Source organism: Platalea leucorodia, assembly GCF_965183815.1.
Source record: "Platalea leucorodia genome assembly, chromosome: 2".
Lineage (NCBI taxonomy): Eukaryota > Metazoa > Chordata > Aves > Pelecaniformes > Threskiornithidae > Platalea > Platalea leucorodia.
The window spans coordinates 47,237,803-47,264,507 of NC_138824.1; the positions used below are offsets into that span (position 1 = coordinate 47,237,803).

The 26,705-nt window shown below is 41.8% G+C and overlaps 1 protein-coding gene across 1 annotated transcript; it reads right to left on the reverse strand.

Annotated features, from left to right (window-relative positions):
• Positions 1-1,170: 1,170 nt before the first annotated feature.
• Positions 1,171-25,727, reverse strand: OBI1 (ORC ubiquitin ligase 1). The gene is made up of 6 exons (XM_082304342.1): positions 25,557-25,727; positions 19,824-19,959; positions 18,799-18,890; positions 16,876-17,124; positions 12,951-13,039; positions 1,171-3,473 (listed from the first exon to the last, which is right to left on the reverse strand). Exons 1-6 carry the CDS (start codon positions 25,626-25,628, stop codon positions 1,970-1,972), a joined length of 2,142 nt encoding a protein of 713 aa, XP_082160468.1. The 5' UTR covers positions 25,629-25,727; the 3' UTR covers positions 1,171-1,969.
• Positions 25,728-26,705: the final 978 nt, after the last annotated feature.

Consider the following 26,705-nt stretch of genomic DNA (forward strand, 5'->3'; position numbering starts at 1 on the left):
TTCCTTTATTCTGGTTTGATTTCAGGTATGATACCAGTTGTATTCATGTTTCCATCACTGAAAATTACTTGTGTACCAGAAGTACACTGGAGTATAAAATAAAGCCCATAAAGGCACCTCCACCCAAACGCACAATGAAAAAAACCCAATGACCGTAACACTTATTTACTGCATATTTGCAATTGCTTAGCAATACAAGGATGTTTTAAGGAAGTAGTAGAGACGTATCTGAGAAGCCCTTGCCTCTTCTCCCAATGGGTTAAATCAAGGCATCATTTTTTGACTTCTTAGTAATCAAATCAAGTAGCAGCTCATGTCCAGATGGTTTTGCCAGCTCCCTAACTTCTGAAAAGTATGTTAAAATTGAATGACTAGATTTTTCTGTGAAGATTAAAATCCAGGTGGTATACTGAAAGCAGTATACGAAAGCACAATGCCATCCTGCCTGTCACCAGGAAAGGGTCCTTGCACGTGTGGCTTGAATGATGATTTTCTGGTAAAGCTGTTTCTCAAAAAAGAAAATGAACAACCACACCAATTGCACAAATGCATGCACACATTACAATGTGAAATGTGGTTCTTGTTCAAACCGCTTACAGGACTTAACTCTACAAAAGATGAGCCAGGCTATTGAAATTTTCCAAGTGGCTATCCCTCTTTTCAAACGGATGAAAGGCAGCGTATGGATTTTTCATATCATAGGTATTGATGAAGCAAGGATGTCTGTTTGTAAGAAATGCCATCAGAGGCCTATACAGAAAGAAAAACCTGCATCTTACAATTAAATAGGCCCTTAAAAAAAACTTAAACACAATAATGCAAAGAAACCAATTTTGCTTTGCTGCTTAATTAGGTCTCCTGCCTGTAGTAGGCCATCACGTTATGTTGACCTATGCAATACTTTATGGAAGAGTCACCTCCAGAGAGGCCGAAAGCCATTTCCATCAACTGTATCGATGCTGACACTAGAATGGTAATACGTCTAACAAGGAGGAGGAAGGGAGATTTGATTGTTTTGTGAATAAGCTCACATTTACGTTTTACAAAACTTAGATATTTTCCAAATTATGAAAAAAAGTTTACCCATTCTCTTTTTGCTAATTCAATATTTGAGGCAACATCAAGTGCTTATAACATGTTTTATTCAATTCACATAGAAAAGCATGCAGTATTAATGTAAAATGGTACAGTATTAATGTAAAATGTTCAGTGCACATTAGGTAAACAAGTCATTAGCATACAAACCCATTTTTATGGTCTATACAGGCATACTGAACACATTTAGAATAACAATGCTTTTTTGGAAACTAAATTAAAAATTGTGCTTAACTTCAAAAAATACAAGCCATGTTTGCAGTGTTAAAGAAGAGACATTTTCTAACTGAAGTGCTGTAATCCTGAAAAGAAAGAGGCTGCTACCTTACACCCACTTAAAACAAGAGTTTCAGTACAGTACAGTGCTATCAAGCAGTCCAAGCAGCAACATTTCCTCTGGGAGGCAAGTTTTATGGCAAAACTGACATTGTTTTATAGCAATTTTGTGAATCCATAGGATATATAGCCAGTAGCTGCCTTACATGCACAAAACGTGATCTTTAGGAATGGGAAACGTAACCTTTAAAACAAATTCTTACATAAAGGACTGATTTGGCAAGACCACTAAAAATTGTCCTGTTCAAGGGAGCCACTAGCTGTGCTCACAACTGCAAGATCATGTAACCTGAAAACTTAAAAAACCCACCCAAAACCCCAAAACCCCCAAGTAAACAAAATGCCCAGCCAAGGAAAAGAATCTGGAATGGTTCTTCTCTAGGAAAGAGCTTGTAATGGGTGAGGGAATGTTCAGTTTTCACATGGTTGAAAAAGACAGGATCAGATTGCATGGAAGTCATTAAAAGTTAAGTTCACCTGTAAATATTAAACATTTGCAGGCTGACGACTTTGAGTCATGTTCGATTTCCAAGCAGAGTCAGTTTTTGGTGGTTTTTGATGGACTAGCACTGGAAAGGCTGCTTTGAATTTTCCTCTTGGTTGACTGACTGACATTTTTATTTTTCCTTTCAGTTATAAAGGAAGACACCCAAGGAGGATTAAGCTGATTGTGCAGGTCAGATGACATCTTTAAAAAGCAGGAACCAAACTTTTGTTCTTCAAACAACCTTTGTGAGTTACTGAATAGTAAACTCTGGGAAAAGTCTCTTTGAAATAAACAGTTTGGAGGTTTGATATCACTAGCCACTATGTTTTGGCCCGTAAACAGCGGAAAGTGGTCATTCATATCTAGCTCAGATGGGGACAGGACGGAAAACATAGCAGGTTTCCAGCCAGTTCTGTCAACTGCCAGATTGCTTGCCTCTGGACACTTCATACTCTGTTCCTCATTCATCTCTTCCAGTTTCTTCTCAGTTTCATCCAGAAGCTTAGAGCACTCTGTTGACTTTGAAGAATTATCAAGATCGGAGGACTTGAAATTATAGCATGGACTCTTGCTGTTGTCTGATTCGGACATCATTGAGTCCAACTCAGAAATTTTATCGAGGTAGGCAGCATCCATAGATGCCTCACTGGAGGTTCTTGTGCGATTCATTTCGGAAGAGCAGAGAGTATGTAACCTTTTAGGCAAGCAAGAACTTGCTTTATCACTGGACTTTGCTGATGTCTCATCTGACTGACCAGGTACTGAATTTTGCTCTGATTCATCAAAATCTAAGTTCTCAGGAAAATTTGTTGGGCAGGTCCCCCAAAAGCCTGATTTTCCTGTAGTAAAGCAGTTTAGCTTCTTTTCGCTGTTACAGCTGCTTGTGCTGTGCTCTGGAGAATCTTTGCTGCAATCATCTGAAGTGTCACGAAACTCTTCAAATTTCAGTTTTCTCAGGAATGTTGATGGTTTCCTTGCATTTTCTTTTCCATCAGGAGTGTTCAACTGAAGGCGACTGAGAGACAGAAAAGGAGTGCACGGTGGTGGAAGATCATAAAGTTCTTCATCCTTATATGGGGTACATTCCTCAATTTTATTCCACTGCTCTTCTAAGCAGGCATCCATATTTGTAGTATTTTCATCCAGGAGAACCCCCTGACATCCTGGAAATAGTTCTTTCTTTGGGGCACACTGGGTATTTGAGCCATTTGAACCATCTTGACTAGAAGAGCTTAAACAAGTTCCACTGCTTGTCAGCTGTTCAAGACTGTCAGGACTTTGACTGGCAGTCAAAGCTTTTTTGTCCTCAACTTGGGTTTTCAAACATGTTGCATCTTCACTGCTCTCAGGTCCTTTAGCATCTGTGGAAAGCACTCTCTCACTAACAGCACTCACTGTCTGGGTTCCTTCGCCTGCATTTTTCAGCTGTAAAAGCTGACATTCCATTTCTTCTATGTATTTATCACTTCTTTCCAGTGCCTTTTTTAGACGGTTCATTTCACGTTCACTTTGTTCTACTTTGGACTGAAGTGCAGCTACTGTAAACCTACCAAACCTGCAAGAAGCAAAAAAGAAAGAAAATATTAAGCTGGAAAAAGACATTCTCGTGGTGCTTTGCAAGCTCATTTAAAGAAAGAATAAAGCATTAAACGCTCTGTTAATTTGAAAACAAAAGTCAGAACTTTTCTCTGCTAGTTATGAAAAAGAATAAATCATCATATATAATGTACAGGTGGAGGTGAATACCTGAAAAGCCAAAATTAAACTATTAGTGGTAGTGAGGCAATAACACGCAGATTACCCTTTCAGGGGCTGGTTCTATCAATTCAACTCAAATATGCATGAAGAATTATCCCCTAAAACAATGGCAAAGATTTATGATAACATTTGAACAGTGGTCCACATCTTGAAATATTTACATTCAATCATTTTCCTACAGTACAGCAGTGTTTTACAATACATTTTTTACACAATGTCACCTTGTCAAATATAAAATGCCAATATGAAATTCAGAAATTGCAATAGTCCTTTGAGGTGGTTTAAATACTTATATAGACCATTTCAATTATGTTCCCGTTAGATATACAGCTTTTCCTCAGCCGTCGTGTGGATGGTACTTCCACTTACTTCAGAGCTACTTGTTTTTTTGAGCTTTACAACCGGAATAATCTAATTTCTTCCTTGACTCTAATACAAAAAACCTGCCACATGTGGTTTGTGAAAGTTGTGTGTTCGTGGGGCTTCCAGCTTGAGCACATTTTCAACTGCCAAGATACGGACTTGCCTTCCCCCCATCCTCCACCAGCTTTCAAGACTGACCTTCCCCAGAGGGCAGGTGAAGGTTTCAGCTATATGCCCTGAGTAATTCTAACCTGTCACTGACAGGTGGGCACCAGGGAATTCCCTGCTCCATCCGAGGCTTTCAATTTACAGAAAGAAAAAAACAATTAAAGTTCTGGTATTATTAGGAAGGAGGGAAGGACCTGCAGCCACCCTACAACTCTGACACATAAGGTTTTATATCACAAAGAAATGACAATTCTCTCTGTGGGCTTACACTAACCTCCACTTTCCATCTTGCAGCTCCATGTTACAGCACAAGTTTATATTCACTCTTCTAGCACAAACACTGCCTGGAATTTCCACCCCGTTTCTTCATCTGTCCGTCCCTCCTTCAGCATCTTTCAGTCAGAGGTAATTCCCATTCCATTTTCCTCATTCCGTCCCCTCACCCCTTTGCAAAATGCTCCCACTGCAACCCTTAGAACAGTAAGGTCTGAAGGTGGTATATCTGTGGCCTGCGACTATGCCGGCAAAATATCCATGAATCTATGCATGCATTTCCAGCAAAGAACCGAACTGTATTTTGTTTCTTCAATTCCTGAGCCCAAAGCAGTAGGAAACTGCTCTGTGCTGACAACTGCAATGCATTCAAGTGGGCACTTGGCGAAAGGAATAAGGGGTATCACAAGCCCCAAACAAGCTGGGCACGAGTGACCAGATCTACTGACATATTTCACCATTCAACTGCTTCTGCACGTTTAAAGGACTTTGAAGATTTTGGTGTAGATGGTTCAGTGGTGGGAAGATTCACACAACAGTCTAAGTCAGTTGTTTCACAGAACTGCTACTAGATCACTTTTTAAATCAGATCTGCCTAAGCTCCATGCAGTTTTGGTATGTGCCACTCACTGCTTTGTAGACACAAAATGGCAAGGTAGCAGTTTTATATTTAGAATAGGAGTGTTCACTCAGTAAGATTTTTTCCCCTAAAAGAAGCTGGCTGGATTGGAACCCTATTGAAGCAAGGACTGTCCCCCCATCTCTGCATTACCTCTACCCAATTACCTTTGTCTTCATAAAAATGAAGACCGACCATTTTTCATTTGCTTACTCTATGGGTAGCAAGTTTTCTCAATTGATTATAGCAGTTTCTCCACTTCTGGTTGCATGCAAGAGGGAAACGGTGCACAAGACTTCCTCCCTCCCCCCTATGAAACTAGATTAAAGCAGAATCACAGACAGCTCAGGAATGTTTTAATTGTATTTTCAGATGACGGGGGTTACAATGAAATAAGTATCCTCATATACAACACATTTTGGCTTCTTCCCTCCTTCAGTAAAAGTAACTCAGATTTTGGTTTAAAATACTGAAGGAGCCACTGTAGCACAGCAGGGCCCAAGCAAGACTCTTCCTGTTTCCTAGGGTGATTGAAAAGTATTTATTTTGCCTTTCGCTAACAGACCTGTTCACACAGCCTTACAGGAGCAAACCTTACACTACTTAATAAAGGATATAAAAATCGTGCAAAAATACAACTTAGCTTAACATCCAAGCGAGAGATGGGGAAAAATGCTTATGTAAAATAAGGAAGATTTTCTGGGATCTGCTGTAACAGACGCTTTGACATAAAAATTCAACGTGTTTACATTTATATGCATACCTGGCAATTCCTTTTTAATGGAAGAATGGTGTAGTATGTTTATTTAATGCAAATAGCATTAGTGACAGCCTGAGATTTGCTTATGAGGAAGAAGTACTCTATTCTCAAGTGCAACTTTTATAACAAGTGTCCTCAGGTTAAAAAAAAAATACAGTATGTTGTTCAAAGCCAAACAGCATCACTAATATGTTAATTGTTGTAGAGGGATGTGCTTGGGAATTTTGGTTTTCAGAAATGGAGCATCTGACACATTGCCTACAAACAGTTACCTCTGCAGTTAAGCACCAGAACCGTAGTTGCTTTCTGTTCCTGCTTTGAGACTTGCATGCATTTATTTCCCAGATTTTCAAGGACATGGATTTTTAAAACAGCCATATTACAATGCACATATTTAAACCAATTACTCCAGACCAGAGCATGACGTAGGTGTTTTAGTGACTGATCTGGCAGGTCAGCAGACAGTTTAAAAGATATGCATATTTTGGGTAAAGAAGCCAGAAACCTCCCCATCTCCCCAAAGCAAACCACTCTCCTAAGAGATCTCCTATGTGCCATAGCCAGAAAGTTATAGTCTGATGATAATAATAATAATAATAATACAATGCAGTACAGTTACATGAAAAGAAATTAAGATTTGGCCTGACACTCTAGATAAATTATTTTTCCTGAAGTATTTGAACCATTCCACACTTGGTAACGATTTGATACATCGTTCAGCAGAAGTTAAGGTATTCATTATACGTGTGGTAAAGAGCACTTTTCATATCCTCATGCATGGACAAAGTCTCTTCAGTGTTAGGGTCTTGTTCTTTAGCTGTATCACTTAAACAATGAGTTTGTATCTCATTGCATTTGTTTCAATTACATCCTCTCTATAGAAAACTGAAAGCTCAGAGAAATTAGTGGTCACTCAAAGTGAATAGAAAGACATTTCAGGTGGGATTTGGATCCTTCAACACAGAAACCTAGAGACATTTTAGATGGCCTAAGGTCTTTTACACGACTGCTGGCCTCCAGCTATCACTCTGGAAGGATACAGGTCTCCTATAGGTCCTGTATCGCAGCTGCCAGCCCCAGGCAGGCGTACTGGATATGTTATAGTGTCTGAGGTGACACTGGGTGTCTAGACAAGCACTTGAACCTCATATTTCAGGACCTTTCCTCAGTTAGAGTCCTTCTTCTTGTGCCAGCATTATTCTAACTTGACACCAATCAGAAAGCTGCAGTCAGCTCTCATCTACATTGACCAAAAAGAACTAACATTATAGCTGTAATGTTTGAGTAACCCTCTTTCACATTATTCCACAACTGCTCCCTCCATTATGTTCGAGTACTCCTGAAGATGTCCATTTAGAAACTCTCTGGGAAGTTTAATAGTCTCTCGCCCACAAGAGAACCAATTTTGTCACTTGTTTCTTCTCTTCTTATCTATCAGTTTTGCAAATTCAGCTTTAGGGTTTTATTTTCACACATCGATGACCACCGACTGTAGCAGGTCTGTCGACTTAAGCCCTTAACTCAGTTTAAAACCACACAACCTCATACAAACATTTCTCTTTGTGGATAGTAGGCAGCTGCAGCAAACAGTTTTCCTGTAAAACCATTTACGGAAGACTGGGGTGGCAAGGATGCCATGGAAGACGACTCTCCCGTTTGAATCACCTGATGGCCCAGACTGGGGACCACCCTGCAGCTCAGATACATGAGCATGATCCATCCTCCAAAGGAAACAGAGGGTGAGAAGTGGGAAATGACAATGTACAGTCAGGGCTTGCCACAGTTCAAGATCAGGGCAATGCCAGAATGCACAACCAAACCCAGTCCCATCATTTAAATACACATTTGCACTTGGGTTCTGCAGTTAGATGGGAAGAAAGAGGTAGGAAATCCAAGAACAAAACAGGTGAAAGCCCTACTAGTTTCTACAGCCCTTCTGTGATATCATGTACCAATGCAGCTGGATGAGAACGCATCCTGCAATCATCCTCTACACCAACTATGAAAGGTGATTTGCAGTAACATCTTGTCAATATCCCAGGTTATATACAATTGCCTTAAAAGTGTGTCGTATTTGCATGGGCGTGTTTAAGAAGAAAAAACAAACAGTTACTGTCAGATAGGGGCCTTTTCCTAGCAAGCAGAAAAAAAAAGTCAAGAGATACACCTGAAGTATGTTGCTCTATTTAAGATCTGAAGCCAGAAAAAGAAAAAAAAGAATCAGTAATGGAATATAGTTCCACAGAAGAAAAAGGCCTGGGCATAGCCCACTACTGCTTTCCATTCTGCAGACCAGGCTGGCTGACAGAAGAAAGTGTACCACTGCTCCTTCTTGAAGGAAGTAGTAGAAACATCTGCTATAACTAATTTTCTAAGCTCGTAAAAGAATAAGTTATTTTCAATATGAGCAAATAAGGGGCAGTAAATCCCCCTCCATCACACAGTTCACAGAGTACAAACCAATCTGAAGACACATGGTCTTCCTCGTGAAATCTCTCCTGAGCACCAGGGAAATCCACTTCCTTCACATCCCACGAGTAAGGCTAAGCTTTACTGTTTGTTGGATGACTGCAGAGCAGCAGGATTTGAACAGAAGAACAGTCAAGGTCCATTCTTTGAAAAGAGCTTCTCCTTTCACCTCGGGAATTGGGTGAATTCAGACAAATGTGCAAAACCTCTCCAAGGATTTTAACATCTTTCAGTGAAGCAGCACTGGTCTTCCAAGTAGGAAAGCCAGATTATACCCGAGGTCAGTGAATAGCATAAGCCAGAAAGGATTACTTCAGAATTACTACAAAAAAACACCGGGCAACCCACAAAACCAAGCAGTGAGATCTGAATGTACTTACCCATCTGCTTACAGTTTAGATCTTCACGCCTGGAGTGGGTGCTTCCTCAGGGTTTAATGCTGTGACTCAAGAACTCAAAGTTGTTTTGAAGGCTACTGAATAGCATTTTCTCCTATTTACTTTTAAGGCCACGCTGCAGCCGGTCTTTGAAGAAGGCCACTCCTCTGCAACAGCAAGCTTGCGGGCCACTGAGAAAGAAGCCCATTTTTCTACCAAGGAAGATGGAAGCGTTCTTACTCTCTGCACCCTGGACATAGGTTACTAGAAGCCTATTTGTAGGCTCAGTGAAATGCAGACTGAATTAAATAGTCTGGCATAAGTGGAAATATTTGAGTTAGATAAAAATTGAATGCTGTACAGAATGACCTAGAAAGTCAACAGTCTTAGATTTCAGTGTTCAGGTACCTGAAGTCACAAATCTAGACAAGATAAACAGTAAAACTGGAGAAAGGGAAAACAAACCAAACCAAAACAACAACAATAAAACAACTCAGAAAACCAGAGAAAAGAGATAACACAACAATTTTCTGCCTGTTACAGATAGTTTTTCAGACTGGGATTTTAACTGGCAGAAGAAATTAAATATTTAGGGAAAAGACTCCTAGGAAGCCCCGAAGTCTGGTTCAAGCTAATTTGAATCTAACCATTCATAAAATACACTATACCCTGGAGTAGATGGACTTGCTAGTTATTTTCCTTCAGGTAAAAAGCAAACATCCCTTTGCCAAAAATGCTTTTAGATCCATTGTGCCTTGCCAATAGACCTAACAGTTTTCTATTTTAAGTAGAGCTGGAAGTAATAGGGCTTTATCATCCTGCAAAACTTAAGTTTTAGAAGTTTTCCTGTTCTGTATCAGGAAAATGGAAGTCACTGAAAATTCTTCAGGAGAAAGAGCAAACAAAGAGCAAGCAACAACCACCAAACACTCAGTCTGATTTGCCTGAGGAATGGGAGACTAACACAGGTCTTTGGTAAGAATCAGAACAAGAAATTTGCCTCTATTTGCTTTTCAGACCCATGCCCCAACTATATGATGGTTATGGTGTTCTGGTGAAGGTCTATTCTCAGAAATGTTTCATGAAAAAAAAAAAATTAATCAATCAACATCATCAATTAAAAAATTGTGTAAAAATCCCTGACATGGCTGCAATGTCAATTTTATTGACATACATGACATTTTTCAGCAGGTTTTAATGGATACGAACGAAGAAAAAACAACTCAAGACTATGATAAAAGGAAAGTTTTTTATTGACCACTGAAGAAGGCCAATTATATTTTTCCTGTGATGTCAGAGGTAGAGTCTGTGTTACAAAGGGATCATTCACCTGCCATCAGTGTTACCTTTGCTATAAAGCAAAGCCTACTAAAATAATTTAGGTTGTGATATTTAGCTCCCGTGTCATTATGCACAAAATGAACTACATTCAGGATAAGGGGACTGAACTATGAGAAATCCTTTCAAAAATAATTTGATACAAGTTTTAGTTAGTTACCTAGCCAGTTGTTTAAGCATGAATCCATACCTGACAATCTGAAGCTAAGGAATATATGACAAATGAAACAACGGTGGTGACACTAAATTATGAAGATCCAATCCGGTAGCTATTTTAAATTGCACTAGAGTGCCATTCAGAAGCTTTTTCCAAAAATTACGTTCTGAACAGTGCTTCAATTCTGATTTCATAAGCAAGGTAAGAAAACAGATATTGCAAGCCCTGTTCAGTGTGTGAAGCCTAGCTGAAAGACCTTTTAGATATTATCAAAGTGTGCCATCAGAATTGGAAGAACATTTTAAAAATGTCTTGATGTTAGGTCTGGTCTAGATATTGACCAGACTAATGACTACAAGGGTGAAAGTTAATTTATAAAATCTGCTAACAACACAAAGATGGGAAAGACTTCTTACCACCTTAAGGACATGACAGGAATTCAAAAGAATTGTCTTAAGTTTGACATGTGCATCAAAACATCAATCTGAGAAAACCAATAAATGGGTAAGGTCCCACACTTTGGAAGGGGACATCAGCAGCACAAATGCAAAATGAAGTAGGAAGGTAACTTTCTAAGTAGCTATTTAGCAGAACTGGTACTGGCCATTCGTGCTAGAAATGCCAGGCAAAAGGAAGCAACAAAAAGGGTATTGCAGGATATCAATATAAGATGTTGTAGCAAGGCACAAGACAGGTTTTCTGCTCTTAGTGCTACTGAAGCGTCATTTGGAATCTAGTACTCAGTTCTAAGCATTATTGCTTCAGAAAACCAGAGACACTGGAGCGCCCTGAGAGTACGGCAAAATCAAGCAAATCAGTTTACTTTTTCTCTTAAGTCACACTTACCTAGAAGAATTGGACAAATTCACTCCAGAAGACATGACTAGGACTGAATGGCTATAGGTAGGGTGAATCAAAATTGCTAAATTTAAGGTGCAGAAGGGCTTCTCCCAGGACAAATTTTTCCTTGCATATACTTAAATTCTTGTAGTACACCACTAGACTCAAAGTAAAACTTAAGTTGAACATAGCAGAAACAGGGTACAGACATGCAACTGTCTACACTCCTGAAGTATTTGAACTGTGTCTGGCCCAGCTTAAGCCTGATTCAACTCACGTGCTCAATTCCCATGCACAGTTCTAGAGTTAGCATGGGCCAAAGATCATTCCCATTCCCAACAGGCAGGTAGGATATGACTATTTGTCTGGAGATTTAAAAAAATAAAGTTTAATAGTAGTGACACGGACAGGCCAATCTAACTGGCATCTGGGTTGCAAAACAGACCTTGACACTGTCCAATTTCTAATAACACTTGGCTATATCTGTGCTTCTAAAGAAGAAAGTGACGGGCTGTTGTTTTAGGCCACACTGGCAAAAGACAGGAAAATAATCAGCTTGCAACAAAGACTAGTTCTTCACACACACACTCCTCCAATATCTAATTTTCTGATCAACAGGATTGTAAAGCATGCACAAGTTAGACAAAATGGAAATTCTCTCCACTGGGGAGTTTACCTGACATCAGTAAAGAAAAATCAAGTTAGATGATCTGGTCTCTTCTAGCTCTTCTCTTCTAGGATTTATTTAGTTACATCTATTGACTTTTCAAGTTTGCCATCCTTGCCAACTCACTCTCAAATCTTATGGGAAAAGACATTCCATGCCATTAAAGCCCTCTCGATTGCCAAGACCTTAAACAGGACTCTATCTCCCTTATTAGGGGACTTTAGGGCAGAATATACTTTTATGCATTTAATAGCATAGCACAAGGATCATGCATCTTCTTTCCTGTGGTCTTGAATGACAAGCAGTCTGGCAAGCAAGCTCTTTATAAGGATGAATTTCATCTTCCAGCAAGTGAGTTGTGAAATAGAAAAAAAACCAGAGAGCTCTCTTCACACATTACACAGGTACCCCTCAATCCCCTTCCTCAAAAACACTGCATAAACCTCTGGCCAAAGCTGCTCTTAGCTTTCTAAGTTCTAAACCAATGAGAGGAAAAAAAGTAGAAAACCAATGAGAGAAAAAAAGGTAGAAAACCAATGAGAGGAAAAAAGGTAGAAAACTAATGAAAGAGAGGAACACAATTTTAAAAACATGAACATGTTGCTTCACAAAGTACTTCCAAGGAGAGGTACCTTAGCACACAGCTGTAATTAGTATGGCATCTGCTTTTTGAAGTCATTGTCATTTATGTTTTAACTGTTTAAGACAGAGTATTAAACACAGGTGTCAGTTCTGGGAATGATATTCTCATGCTGCAGAAGCTCAATTCTACATATCTTGCCCAGACACCAAGCTATCAGGGACTTTCTTTGAACAGGGAGCCTAAGTCCACAGAAAAAACCCTGAAGGCAGCAAAAGGAAGAACAAAACAGAACAAATACAAACAACCAGAACCTCTGCACTCAGTAACAGACCACCCACTTTGACCATATACCAGATTTAGAAATCTCCCAATAACAAAAATAAGTTAACTGTAGAATTCAACTAATAAACCCATTCCTTCCAATATCGGCCAGATAATGCAAGGAATAGCACTTGTAGTCATGTCATATTCCTTCACTGCAGACTTGCTGCTATTCTGTAAGTTGCATTTGTCACCCAAGTCTATGAGGATAAAAATTCCGAAGTCTACCTGGAGACACATATGCAACACCATGTACACCACCACAGTTTTAGGTTAAAGTCCTACAACAGTTAAACAGTCCATAAATAAAATATGGTAGCTTTTAAAATATTCACATACTTTTGGGGTGATCTACTATCAACTTCAGCTTTTAGTCGCAAATTCTCTCTTAAAAGGCTATTGTTTTCCATGCTCAGTTTCTTATTTGCCTAAGGAAAAGAAAAGGAAAAAAATAAGTATACAGTAAACCAGAAATGACTTCTAATATTTATAGGACAAGCTGTTTCTCCTTTTTAAAGAGACAGAACTAGAAATGCGAAGGCACGAAACAGCCTTCAGACAGGGACACCACTTAAAAATCACCATGGGAAATGGCTTGCAAAAATGAATAGCGAACAGACATTTTTTATTTATATTCCCAAAATACATCACAAGTGTCCTATCTAGGGAAATAAACACAGCTATGTTAGTTAGTACAGAAAGTCATTAAGGAGATGTACTAATGGCAATTCCATGTTTTTTTTTCTACATGACTAAATACGTTAAGTACATTAACATTACAATGTGCAGGTATCAGCAAAACTAATGTTGAACAGCTTCCTCCATTCCAAATTAGAGTAAGATTACTTTGGTTTTTTGGCTTGTTGTTTTTAACGATAGTTATCCTATGGATGTAAATCCATTACGACAAGCTATTTGCAGTCTTTCTTCACTTTCTTCCAGGACGTTGTGATTAAGACTCCTGATTCACAACCTTTCTTACTCTTTGAATCGAGGTCAATTCCTTCTTCTCAGTTCAGCGGACACCCTTGTTAACAAGATACTTCATACAAAGAGAAGTTTTCCTGCTGCCGTGTTTCAGAACAATGAATGCCACCATCCTAACAAGTAGAAAATAGTCTTTGCACTTCATAGTCTGCTCAATCTCCGTACGCTGAAAACAGCACCACCAGTCCAAGACTCGTAATCTGTAGCCTCAATTACATGACGCTTCCACTGCACAATAGAAATATGATCTAGAGTTAGATCCGAAGAAGAAGCTATGCAACTGGGCTCAGGAGTGAAATGTACTTTTTCAGAAGCATCAAACAGTGCACGAAGAGAGGCAGAAAACTCTAAATGCTTATACAAATATCCCCAGCAACCTCTCCAGGTGAGGCTAAGACAGTTGGGGATACGGGGAATGAAGCAGAAAAAAAATAAACAAACACCACCCCACCCCCCAACAACACAATATTCCCAGGGGCAGAAAGAGTAAATAGAGCCTTCTGGTAAAGAAGGAATGTGAAGGGTGAGCCTAGGGCTTGGGTGCCTGAGTGTCAACTATTTGGTATTTAAAAAACAAAAGCACAGAAAACTACCCTGAAAGCAATGAGTAAGAATCCAGGACACCTGACTTCCAAAGGAGCATCAAACCATTTGACAACATGGCCAAGACCTTTCTCTCTTTCCAGACACAGTTCCCGCAGCCACACAATAAAACAGGAAATTGCATGACTTGTGTGGAGTTGGTAGGTAGGGCATCCACCTGGCACATGGTGAGGCAGGATTGAACCTCTTTGGTGTCCTTCTTCCAGAGAGTGCTCTACCCTCCAAGTCAGTAATCCGCAAGGGATCCCCACCTGCAGCACCACGTCTAGATTGATGAGTTCATGTAACCACGTTATTAATGAGTGTACTTTGTCTAGTATGTCTGCTACTGGGTTTGTATCACCACTTCCATGCTCATTATAACTCCACTCAAAGCCGTAACACCTGCTTTGGGAGCTTCTGCTCTAGGACATTAAATGATAAAGGTGACTGCTATTTCCTGACTCAATCTGGTTTTAAAAAGAAAGTGATGGCAATCACATTTTCTGAGGGACCCTGTCTCACTGGGAAACAATGGGTGGTTGAAGCTCCTGGGCCAGGTACTTTAGGGGATAAAAAGGTTTCTGGTGTACATGGGAAAGCGGTCTTGCTGTTCAGACTGTGGTTGGTCAGTGCATGCTCAGAAGTGAAACAAGGTCCAAAAGAAGAGTGATTTTAGGTACTTCTGGAATTGAGCTCTTCCCATCTGTTCCCTGTTCAACACCTGCTCTGTTTAAGACTTGGTCCATAAAACCCATGTGAACCTCTATTAGTATCTAACCCTTAACCAAATTCAGAGACTCCATAAACTTAAAACCCTTTTCTTGCTAAGGCTGAAGTTATACTGAAAAACCCCCAAACACATCGCTCCCTCAGTCCCTGCTATATTCTTTTTACTTACCTAGGGAAAAAGTTAAAAATCTTAGTCACCACAAAAAATAGAGGCAGTACAGCTTAACTTTACCGGGGGGGGGAAACCACCCCAAACAAAAAAATTAGGCAGACAAGAAAGTGCTGAGAATCCCATTTTGCCAACTAAGGAGGGCAGAAGGTGTGTTTCAGCCTGTAAAGTTGAAGTCTGAGTCCAGCTAAGCTATTGAAAAAGCTAATTTTGGAAACTCAGTTTATTCCTTTAAGTGTTTATCATGTGTGCTGGTTTTGGCTGGGGTAGAGTTAATTTTCTTCATAGTGGCTAGTATGGGGCTATGTTTTGAATTTGTGCTGAAAACAGTGTTGATAACACAGGGAAGTTTTCCTTATTGCTGAGCAGTGCTTACCCAGCGTCAAGGCCTTTTCTGCTTCTCACCCCACCCCACCAGCGAGTAGGCTGGGGGTGCACAAGAAGTCAGGAGGGGATGCAGCTGGGACAGCTGACCCCAACTGAGCAAAGGGATATCCCACCCCATATGATGTTGTGCTCAGCAATAAAAACTGGAGGAATAAGAAGGAAGAGGGGGAAGTTCGGAGTGATGGTGTTTTGTGTTCCCAAGTAACCGTTATGTGTGATGGAGCCCTGCTTTCCTGGAGATGGCTGAACACCTGCCTGCCGAATGAATTCCTTGTTTTGCTTTGCTTGCGTGCGTGGCTCTTGCTTTACCTATTAAACTGTCTTTATCTCAACCCATGAGTTTTCTCACTTTTACTCTTCCGATCCTCTCCCCCATCCCTCTGTGGGGGGAGTGAGTGAGCGGCTGTGTTGGGCTTAGTTGCTGGCTGGGGTTAAACCATGACATCATGCGGTCCAATCAGCACCATAGTTTGCTTTAGACTACACAGAGGCAAATCTAGTAGTGTCCCATTAACAACAGAATGGCAGAACACTGTAACATGGGCCTCTGAGCCTTTAGCACAGGAAAAGTGTAAACACTATTAATGCTTACAAAAGAAAAAAAAAAAAGTCCTAAACACATAACACTTCAGTTTTGCAGAAGGCAACCCAGGATTGTTAATAGAAGCAATAAAGGCAGCATTTTGAATAAATGCAAGTCCAGTTCTTTCCACCTTGCCTTTCAAATTAATCTTGAAATTTTACTCTTCTTCAGCGTTTGAGGTGATCCTTCTTGTGCCCGCAGGTAGATTTTGCAAGATATTTTTATTTAGATGTATTTTCACATGACTATCTCCTGCACCCCTCCTTCTGCAATATCAGGTTTTCTTTTATATTACATTCAAGATGCACAAAAAAGCCGCAGGTTTCCAGTAAAGGATCTTCTGGTCATAAAATGCTGAAGCTTGTCTATTGTTGGTCAAAGGGTCAAGTTACTCTGTCTCAGCAAATTGCACCAAAAATATCGGCTAGCAGGGAGGGCAATAGTGCAAAATCTGCCTCAGCCAACTGTACTGTGTTTGGCCACTGAATGTTGTAAAATAGATATATTATATAGATTATTGCAAGCCTGAAAAATCTGGTCATCAATACTGGTGACAAGTGCTACTATAATCCAATTACCCAGTCATACAGTGACAGAAGAGTTGAAGAAGAGTCACATACAAGACTCACTAGAAGAAGCAATAACATCTGACACTTGCAAAGGCTATATGGAAATACTGTGATACACCAACAGTCACTGGAATTCAATTTTTTCCTCTTTCTTTTGGATCTATGAAGTACCCAGAGGTCATGCTAGCTCTCACTCCCGTTTAACTAACACAAAACAGTTACAACACAAGATAGCTGAAGAAACGTATTTATTACCTCCTTTAACTTTTCCACATTATCCATCACCTTTTCATATATATCATTGGCAGCTTTCAGCTTTTTGCTCCATTCCTCTGGGGTTTCTGGGCCACTGGTACTTGCTTCATCTGCTGACTGGCTAGTTTCCTCATTTTGGCAAGATAAAGCTGATGCCGTAGGATCCAGAAGAGATTTCAGCTGTGTCTGTAAACTGAGATTTTTACCTCTCAGATCTTCCACTTCTTTTTGCAGGGATTCTATTTCATCCTAAAGGTGTCAGAAATTCACAGGAATTAAATGAATGCCTGAGATTAATTAAATAATACCAGCAAGTTCCCACAGCACTTTAGAAACATGGGTTCTCCGGCAAGCCCAGATGCATGCCTTCACTTACACATATATCTAAGTATGCTTATGTATTGTGCTATAGGCAGGATTTTAATCAACCTGCACGCTCAAGCATAGTGAAGGTTTTAGCGAAGGGAATCCCTTGACTACATAAAGGACCCTGAACAAACTGTCAGGCAGACCAAAAGCTTCAAAGCATGCAGCAACATGAATCTATTATTAGGGCACTCTGTGGGAGGATTTCCTGTATCAAGAGTGTTCTTAAGGTCGTCCTCTGCTGACTCATTTGCTGTTATTTGAGAATGTTTCTCTCCTATCATTCTGAAGCATCACATGTTCAGATGCTAGAAAGTCTCAAGATTCAAACCAGACAGAACACTGCCTGGAAGAGGCTGCTCCAGCTACACGAAAGTAGCAACATCTTAGGAAAGACTCTCAAAATGCAAAGAACAAAGCTTTTAGCTGTATTGGTCTGAAGCCACAGAGAAGCAAACAAACCTTCAAAAGCTTGTTGTTAAAAGAATAAAAGAAATAATTTATGCTGAAAACATGTCTTCTACACTGTTCACCAACTTAAATACTCAAGTTGCTCAAGGTCAGATTACTAAAGGAGGTCATATATGGCATTTACATTAATCTAAGGCACATTTGCACAAATAATCAAGCTTCCCCCTGCCCCCCAGCATGAGAACAGCCATTTTAAATGTAGGTTTTTTGGTGAGATTTATATTATCCTAGGCCTATCTGTGTGATTTTGGAGTTCATTCAATAGAAAGGCAGGAAACCTCCTTTTTTCTGACTCCTTCTTTCGTAGAAGATGAAAGAAGCTGAGCTACAGGCAAGCTTGTCATTAAAGACAGCCCTTACTTCCCCAGTGTTAAGGATATATACAGTGTCCATTTCCTTTCTCTCATTCTCCTCCCTGAGACAGGTTTCCTTGCAAAATATGTGGTCTTCACACTGCTGCTATTAAGGAGACAACAGCTGAGAAAACAAACTAAGCATATTCCTTATTAACACATTTTCATCTTGTTCCTAAGAGAATATTTTTCCAGCACGAGAGTGGAGATAAACTTCCAAGCACTCACTTGCTTTCAGAAAACAATAAAGCAACAATGATAAAAATTAACCTATGCCATAAGGTTACAGTGGGCAATTTTATTTAAGAAGGAATTTAGTCTCCCTGAGCAACAGGGAATTACTTCAGAAAATGTTTGCATTTGTATTGAAGACAAAACAAAAAGCCCCCAACACCCAATATACATAAAGAAAACCCTCCCATACCACCTGGGGGGGGGGAATTCCCACAGAACTATGGTATTGGCTGTACTTGGCTACCTGTAGCATAGAAAGAATATCACCATGACTTCAGTGGGATCACTTCAAGTACCAGCACAGCACAACACCAGCAAACGCTCTCTCGTAACCTTAGCCAGAAGGTAGGATTTTAATGCAGCTGAGTTTCACGTAGATTCAGTATAAACCTTTACTCAAATTAAGAACAACAGGACTCAAAGCAAAAGGACCAGTTGTATGCAGTAATTTAACAGTTGCAGTTCATCTGGAAAGTCACAACACTCCCCATGTCCTTACCTCATATTCCTTGTGGAGCAATTCAAGCCTCGTTTTACGTAGATGTTTTCTGACTGTCGGACTAAATATAGTATCACTTTCACTCGCTCCTCCTAAAGCAGCACAGGATGAAAGAAACACTAATATTGTTTCTTTTTTGGTCAATTCAACATTAGTAATCCACCTTATAGCTTTTTTCATATTGTCAACTACAAATGCAGCTAATATTGGACCAAGCTACTGCCATAGGAGATTTAAAGTCCTTTCATTTTCAGAATGGGTTAAACAGGAGTATCTATTAGTAATGTTTAGAAGTCAAAATCCTGCCTTACAGCAGGAAGACAACTTTTGAATTTTTCAACTTTGTAGTTTCCTTGACAGAATCCTATCTTATTTAAGACCATACTATTAAAACAGAGCTAAGAATAACAAAAGATAGCGTAAGTTTTAGATATCTTTTTCTCTCAGAACCAAATAGTAGAGCTGACATTTTATGTCAAATAAAGATCTCAGTATTTCCTAGCTCTGGGGAAGTTCAGATCCTCATTCAAGTGTTACAGCTTTGACTTATTTCTGTGCTAAAAGACATTTTCTTAAAAATAAAAGGGAGGAAATGGTGAACGAAACAAACAAAAAAAAGAAAAAAGACCACATACTGACTCAAGATTCTGGATTTAAGTACACTATTTCTCAGCTAAATGCTATTCTCTTAGGTCAACAGGTTGCCATACATAGGTAGAGTACTTCAAGCGAGATGCATTTTTTCCAGTTAAAGGCACCATCCAACCAAGATTTAAAAAACAATCATTAGAGCTGCAGGGTGCTTGCTGCCTTTGAATAATCTAGCCATTAATACACACATCATCTTTGGAATTTTTACCTTGTAGCTATTATGTATGCTTCCGGAAAGAGTTAAAGTCAGATCTTCCTTAGACACTGGTAAAAAAAACACAGAGGAAAAAATATCCAAACATCTTTGGACTCAAAAGAATCTCCTCCAGCAGTAAATACCAGAAAGTTATTTCAAAGCCTAAAGTCTTCCTTACCTATAATTTCCTTGCAAGGATTTTCAGGTGTGATGGGAATCCTGCAAGCTGGACACTGATTATTGTTCTTCAGCCACACTTCAATACAAATGGAACAGAAGACATGGTTGTTGACACAGATGACTGGGTGACGGACCTTTCAGTAGTGGTGGGGGGAGGGGGGGCGGGGAGAAAACAAAACAAACAGAAAGACACTATGAATACTTTAAAACTCTTTCAGGGAACAGAATATGAAAATACACTACTCCATCTCTCAGTGCAAGTCTGGTCTTGCAGGAAAGAGACACTTGTTTCACAAGGCTAGCTAGGAGTGACTTCCTGACTCACAACACCAAACTTCCCTATTACTGAAGGCACCAAAGCTGTAACCATTTTTGCAACACTAAGGTCCTTGATTTGCCCTCCAAGTCATGGGGGTTGGGCAGGAGGCCAACTACCTCCTCCCGGGGGAAAAAAAAAAAAAAAAAAAAGTTGCAGAAACGACGAGCATCAACTCGGAGATGGAGAAAATCAGTAATGAAGTGAGGAGGAGGAGATGGAACTGGATCGGTCATGTCTTGAGGAAAAAACCAACAGAAGACTGCGCTGTGGCCCTTGACTCCAGAGCACGCAGCCGCAGACCAATCGAAGTGGAAGAACGATGTTCGCGCCTTGTGTGCCTCCTGGCACTGAGAGAATTCAGATTCAGAAGGTCCTTGATTCCAAGAGCTCATTACTACACAGTGTAGCAGGTACCCTTCCTTCACCCCACAACCTCCAAGAACTGCAGCCAGCCACTCCAGTGAAATGCATTCGCCTCCCTCAGTAGAAGGAGACCAAAAGACACACATTAACTGATTTCCAAAAGTGAGGGAATGAGGGATTGCTCCTGGCAACAACCAACACTTTCCCTTGGAAGAGGTGTCACTGAAACGGATAGTGTTACAGATTAACTCTAGCCTGCACATAATCAGCTTCATGGAAATCAGCCTTAAAAAGGATAAAGGCCAAACCCACAGAGCAGAAACATGAACCAGCAATCACTAATTCAAGCCTCCTGCTAGATATGCACTGCTACTAAATAAGTCATTACCCAAGAATGCGGCAGCTAACTGAAGGATTAAATATTCCAATCAGACACAGATCCTTTCAAGAAGCTTTCCCTCCTCTTCCAAAACAGCAGGGTAAACAAACTTTTAGAAAATATTAATGACAATGCATTATTCTCTCTTGTCATTTAACTGTAAACCCTGCTTGAAAGTAAGTGTGCATACAGGGACCAAATAGGATACGGAAGAAGACAACGTTCCCCTATATCTATGCCTTACTGCAGCTTCTGTTACAGCTTACTGTAATACACACTCTCAAATCTCTTAAGACTTAACAGTACTATCTGTGTTAGGGCTCTTAAAAATAATTATTTCTTTTTCCTCCACCACGATCTTTGCCGAAGAAACTTGTTTTGAGACACAGAAGTAGCAGTATCTATTACTTTAGACTCTACAGTGTTGCACTTAAAACCCAAGTACAAGACAATTCTTTCAACTTTAAGGTAAGTCCTCATCATCCCCACAATCTTTGTCTTTCATTCTATTAGTAGTCAAACTAAAAAGGAAAAATGAAACATTGGCAGGGAGAAGCAAGCAACTGGAAAGGACAGCCAAAAAATCGCTTCGGAAAACAGATTAGATGTGTCCTGTAGTAATCATACCCGTACAATCAGTGTTGCACAAGCTAAAACCCAAGCGTTTTACCACTGAAATATGCATGGATTTGAATTAAGGCTCGGATCCGTCAGCTGCTTCTCCAATTTACTATCTGTGTCTCTGTTACATTACGGGATTCACAGCATCTTTAAGAACTCCAATATGACGGTCCTGGGAGCCAAAGGATTTATCTATACACAAACAGAAACTCAGGTTATTGAAGGTGTGAATACAGAGAGACCAAGCGATTTCTCCAAGTGTCTGCATACTTTCAGCTCTAATTACAGAGGCTTTTTGTGATTAATGCAAGCATTAGCACATCAATGCTTTGGAAACATTTAAATATTACAATTTCAATTACATATTAAAAAAATCTCGTTATTTACTGCTTTTCTTTCCCCGATAAAGAGCTTTCTCCAGCTTTCCCACCAGCAGCTACAAGAAAAAAAACCCAACTTTTTCTCTAGCTGTAATTCTTTCTTCCTCAGAAGCAGCCTAAGAATAGTTATATGGATGGTGATGATAGGATACAGAGCAGAATAACAAAATAATCCAAACAGGAAAAGACATTTCAGGAGTGCAGGTCTCCCCCCGGGGAGCAAGAGACCCTCAGTTACCCCAAACCTGACATGGAAGCGCACTTCTTGCAAGTGATTGATTACTCCATATCTCTAGCAAAATAGTAAGTCACATTTATTACTCTCCAGGGTACAGTGCTTCTGATTTACACACCTTTACAAGTTTCATTTCAGGGTTGAGGTTTATACTTTTGTTGGCTCAGGACCCACACAAAGCAATTCACGCGACAGCAGCAGAAGCCGCTGTTGAAGTGTCACACAATGGCTGGGGGTGCCACTGCCCTTCACCGAGTCCCCGAGATGCCGACTGTGACAAGCCCGGGGCGGGGTATCGTGACATACTCATTACTAAGAAAGCACTTCACTTGAATTACAGCTCAGTTTCAGTTCCTTAATCAACCAGAATGTCTAGAAAGACTACAGCCTATTTGGTAAGGCTTGATCAGCTAGGGGATTTTGAGCAATTTCCGAATTTCTCCCCACACATAATGCGATTCCTCTGCAGATCAAAATCAAATCCTGTACACACCTATGTCACTTTGAAGGCACTTCTGGACCTTCAAGCAGCATTAATGGAGGAGCAGGCGTGTGGAAAAGCAGGCACATTGATACCAGTGAACAAATCCCCAGACATCCTAGGGGGTTTCAACACACAGAGAACCATGTGTGTGAGCCCAAGCAAACTGTGAACATCAAAACCAAGAGGAGAGATTCAGTCATTCTAGGACGAGTAAACCTAACGGCCTGATGCAGGTGGCTTCTGATCTGCTCACTAATTATGAATACAGGTATGTTAGAAGATAGCTCAGACTGCGTTAAAAGAACATTCAGGTAACGAACATGAAATTTATTCAAGCAATTAAGTCTTATTATAAATGGTTATTTGCACATCTTGCCAATATACTTTACGACACTGTTCACACTAACAAAATGAGCCAACGTTCCCCCCCCCCGCCCCAAGATTTCTGCTTCATTAAAAACAATGAGTGGTCCACATTATTTAATGAGTTTCTCTTCAATATCTATTTTTAATCCCCTTACCATTATGCACAGTGAATAGTTTCTATTTTGCAGCCTGTCCTTTGTAAATTTTGCAGAGATAGCAAGAGGTAAATTCTGATTGTAAGGTGGGCCTTCTACTCCATTTGAAGTCAATGCTACAAACCACAGAATATGTCAACCCTCAATGACACCTTCTGCTCCCCCTTACAAGACCCTGTCGTGGTTTAACCCCAGCCAGCAACCAAGCCCCACACGGCTGCTCGCTCACTCCCCTGCCCCCGGTGGGATGGGGAGAGAATCAGAAGAGTAAAAGTGAGAAAACTTGTGGGCTGAGGTAAGAACAGTTTAATAATTGAAATAAAGTAAAATAATAACAATAACAATAATAATAAAGAATATACAAAGCAAGCGATGCACAATGCAATTGCTCCCAGCCCGCTGACCAATGCCCATCCCACCCCCGAGCAGTGGTCACTGCCCCCCAGCCAACTCCCCCAGTTTATATACTGGGCACAACATCATATGGTATGGAATAGCCCTTTGGCCAGTCTGGGTCAGCTGTCCTGGCTGTGCCCCCTCCCAGCTTCTTGTGCACCTGGCAGAGCACGGGAAGCTGGAAAGTCCTTGACTGGTGTGAGCACTACTTAGCAACAACTAAAACATCAGTGTGTTATCAACATTATTCTCATACTAAATCCAAAACACGGCCCTATATCAGCTACTAGGAAGAAAATTAGCTCTATCCCAGCTGAAACTAGAACACCCTTAATTTAAACTAAATAACTTTTTCTTCCTCTAACCTTACTCTTGAAAAGAGAAGAGCTTTTTCTGATGATGTTTTTCAATGAGGTTCCAAGCTGGAGACAAAGATATGTACTAAAAAAAAAGGACAGCCAGAGCTGTCAAAATTTGGCAAAATTTAAACAGCTTCATGCATCTAAAAAGGAAAGCATTCAAATACCTTTATTACAGATATCACCAGTAGATTCACTTATATAATGTTAATATACTACCTCAATGCAAGATACCAAGTAAAAAGAGCGTGGAAATCTCTTCCAGTACAAACTCAGGAACATCAGTTCCTGACCAACTCCAGAAAAGAAGCAGAAGGATGAAACAGTGGCTTGAAATAACCCAGTGGCTTTATAGCAAAATATGAGTGAATACCTAACAAATCTATCAAGCGCTTAGATTAGAAAGTCACCAGAATCAGATTCAAATAGCAAACACATTGTCAGTTTGATTTCGCTCTCCTCTTTCAAGAGTATCCACTCTGCATTACAGACACAGTAAATTTGTGTTCTCCTCCGTTTTCATTAAACAGATAAATAGAAAAGGAGAGGTAATGGGACCACAGCCAGGAATTCTTGCTCGGCTTCCACAGAAAAGCCAAGAAATGAGTAAACATGGTTGCTAAAAGCATCACTCTGTCAGAGTTAAGAGAGTTGAGAAAAGGGAGATGTCTGACAACTTTCACTACCAGCACTACACCTACTTTATACATCAAATGTGCCTGTTCTTTTGTTATCACTCCAGCAGAAAAGGTCTCAGAGTAAAGGCCATGTGAGGTAGAAAGAAACTGGACAGTAAATGCCAGAGTAGAAACATAAAAGGTTATTTCTTCCCTTGTAATTACTATTGTGCTTTAAGAGGGTTGTTTTGTTTTGGAGAGCAATGAAACAAGGCAAAAAATAGTAATGGGGAATGAGCACACAATTTGAGAAGCAATTAGTGACAGCTATGAAATTAGCTCTGGGGCTTTTAGAGAGGAACAGGCTAGCAAGAGCCCGCCGCTTCCCGAGGGAGAAGAGAAAGGGACTGAGAAAGGGTCAGAAAGAGGAAACGAAAACTTTTTCTCCAGACTGCTGCAGTTTTGCTCAATACTGTTTAAATCCACTTGGTTATGCATCCCCTCTTTGTTTCGCTTGTCCTCTGGGACACCGCACCACGCTGAAACACACGCTCACCTAATATTTTAAAACAGTCCAGCTCCTACAGATATCGGACGAAGAAAAACCCTCAAAACCTCCACCCTGGGAGCCATACACCCACCCCTCGGGGCGGGGGCGACCGGTGCCTCGGGGACTGGGGCCCCCAGCCCGCTCTAGCAGCCCCCGGCGGGCTCCCGCCGCGATGGCGCACGGTTCCCACCATCCCGACGCTGGCAACAAACCTCGCCCGCGGCCGGCACCGACCCCACGGGGGGACGGGATCCCCTCCTCACCGAGGCGGGACCCCCCACCACCCCGAGGAGAAAACTCCCCCCCCCCCCCCCTTTCTTCCCATCGCGAAGCCGCAGCCCTTTAAAAGAGACAAACCCGCCGGGGTCAGGGCTGCGGGCCACGGCCGGGCCCCCCGAGCAGCCGCCGGCCGGAGCGGAGCGGAGCGGGCCCCCCGCCCCGCACCCACCGCCGGGCCGCCCGCAGGCGAGGGGGGCTGAGGGGGAAGGGCAGCGGCGGCGCCGTTACCTTCCCCAGGCAGATGTGGCAGGTGATGGGCAGCGTCAGGGACAGCGTCACGCTCGGCCCGTGCTGCGCCATCGCGGCGGCCCGGCCCGGCCCGGCCCCGCCAGCACGGAAGTCCCGCAGGCGGTAACGGCGGCGGCAGCGGCCCCCCGCCAGCCCCGCTACGGCAAGCCGGCGAGGCCAAGCCGCCGCCCGGCGGAGGGAAGGCGGTGCGCGCTTTTGCGGCGCTCCCCTGGAGGGCGGGCGGGAGCCGCGGCCCCCTCACGGCTCTGCTGCCCCCCTCGCGTCCCCCCGCCGCCGCAGGCCGGCCTCGGGGCAGGCCGGCGCTCGCCGCGCCCGCCGGGGCAAGGCCAGGCCAGGCCAGGCCAGGCCAGGCCTTGCCGGCCCGCGGCCCCGAGGAGGTGGCCTGGGGGCCCGCCGAGGTTTTGGCCTACGTGCGGCCTTCTTGGGGGGACACACAGCGCCGTGGGGAGCGGTTGGAAGGGGCCCTTGCAGGAGGAGGCCGACGCGGTTACAAGGGCTCTCCTTTCCCCTTATAAATCTATCCCTCGCTCAGGTTTCATCGTACTGAATTAAATAAACCGGCCGTTATGATCCTGTTGATTCCCTGGAGCCTTCCTCTGTGCTTTTCCCCATGTCTCTTTTTTTTTTTTTTTCCATTGCCCCCCAGCTCCCACGCTGCCCTCCCCCTGCACAGGCGGCTCAGCCAAAACCCCCGGCTTCTTGTCCCAAAGCATTGTCTGTCGGCTCAGGTGGGATTTTCACAGCCCACGCGGCTGCGGCTTCGAGGGCGACAAGGAAACGAGGACCGCGATAAGCCCCCGAGCCCCGGGAGCGCTGTGTGTGGTGGCGCTTGCCTAATGATGCCTGATGGAAGATTCTGTCCTGATCCATGGAAACCCAGGGGCCAAATCCACAGATGAAAATTCACGTCTGCTGCCCAGCTTGCACCGATGACTCTCCAAATCATGGAGCCTCAGTGTTGTGCTTTCCGGGCTGCCGGAGAGCAGCTTGGAAGTGCTGCTGGTGGGACGGGAGGCTCCTAGGAGTCTGCTTGCTTGACCTCAGTCCCAGGATTCCTGTAGTTTCTTGTAAACGTGCCATAGCATGCTGAAAATTATAGACCTGGGTGATTTAACATTGTGCCACATG

Excerpts from the sequence above, each read along its gene's own strand:
- OBI1 (XM_082304342.1), bottom strand. The coding sequence starts at position 25,628 with ATGGCGCAGCACGGGCCGAGCGTGACGCTGTCCCTGACGCTGCCCATC. Across the intron at positions 18,891-19,823 it reads TCCTTGCAAGGAAATTATAG|GAGGAGCGAGTGAAAGTGAT; the intron begins GTAAGGAAGACT and ends GTGCTGCTTTAG. Across the intron at positions 13,040-16,875 it reads ATGTGGAAAAGTTAAAGGAG|GCAAATAAGAAACTGAGCAT; the intron begins GTAATAAATACG and ends TCTTTTCCTTAG.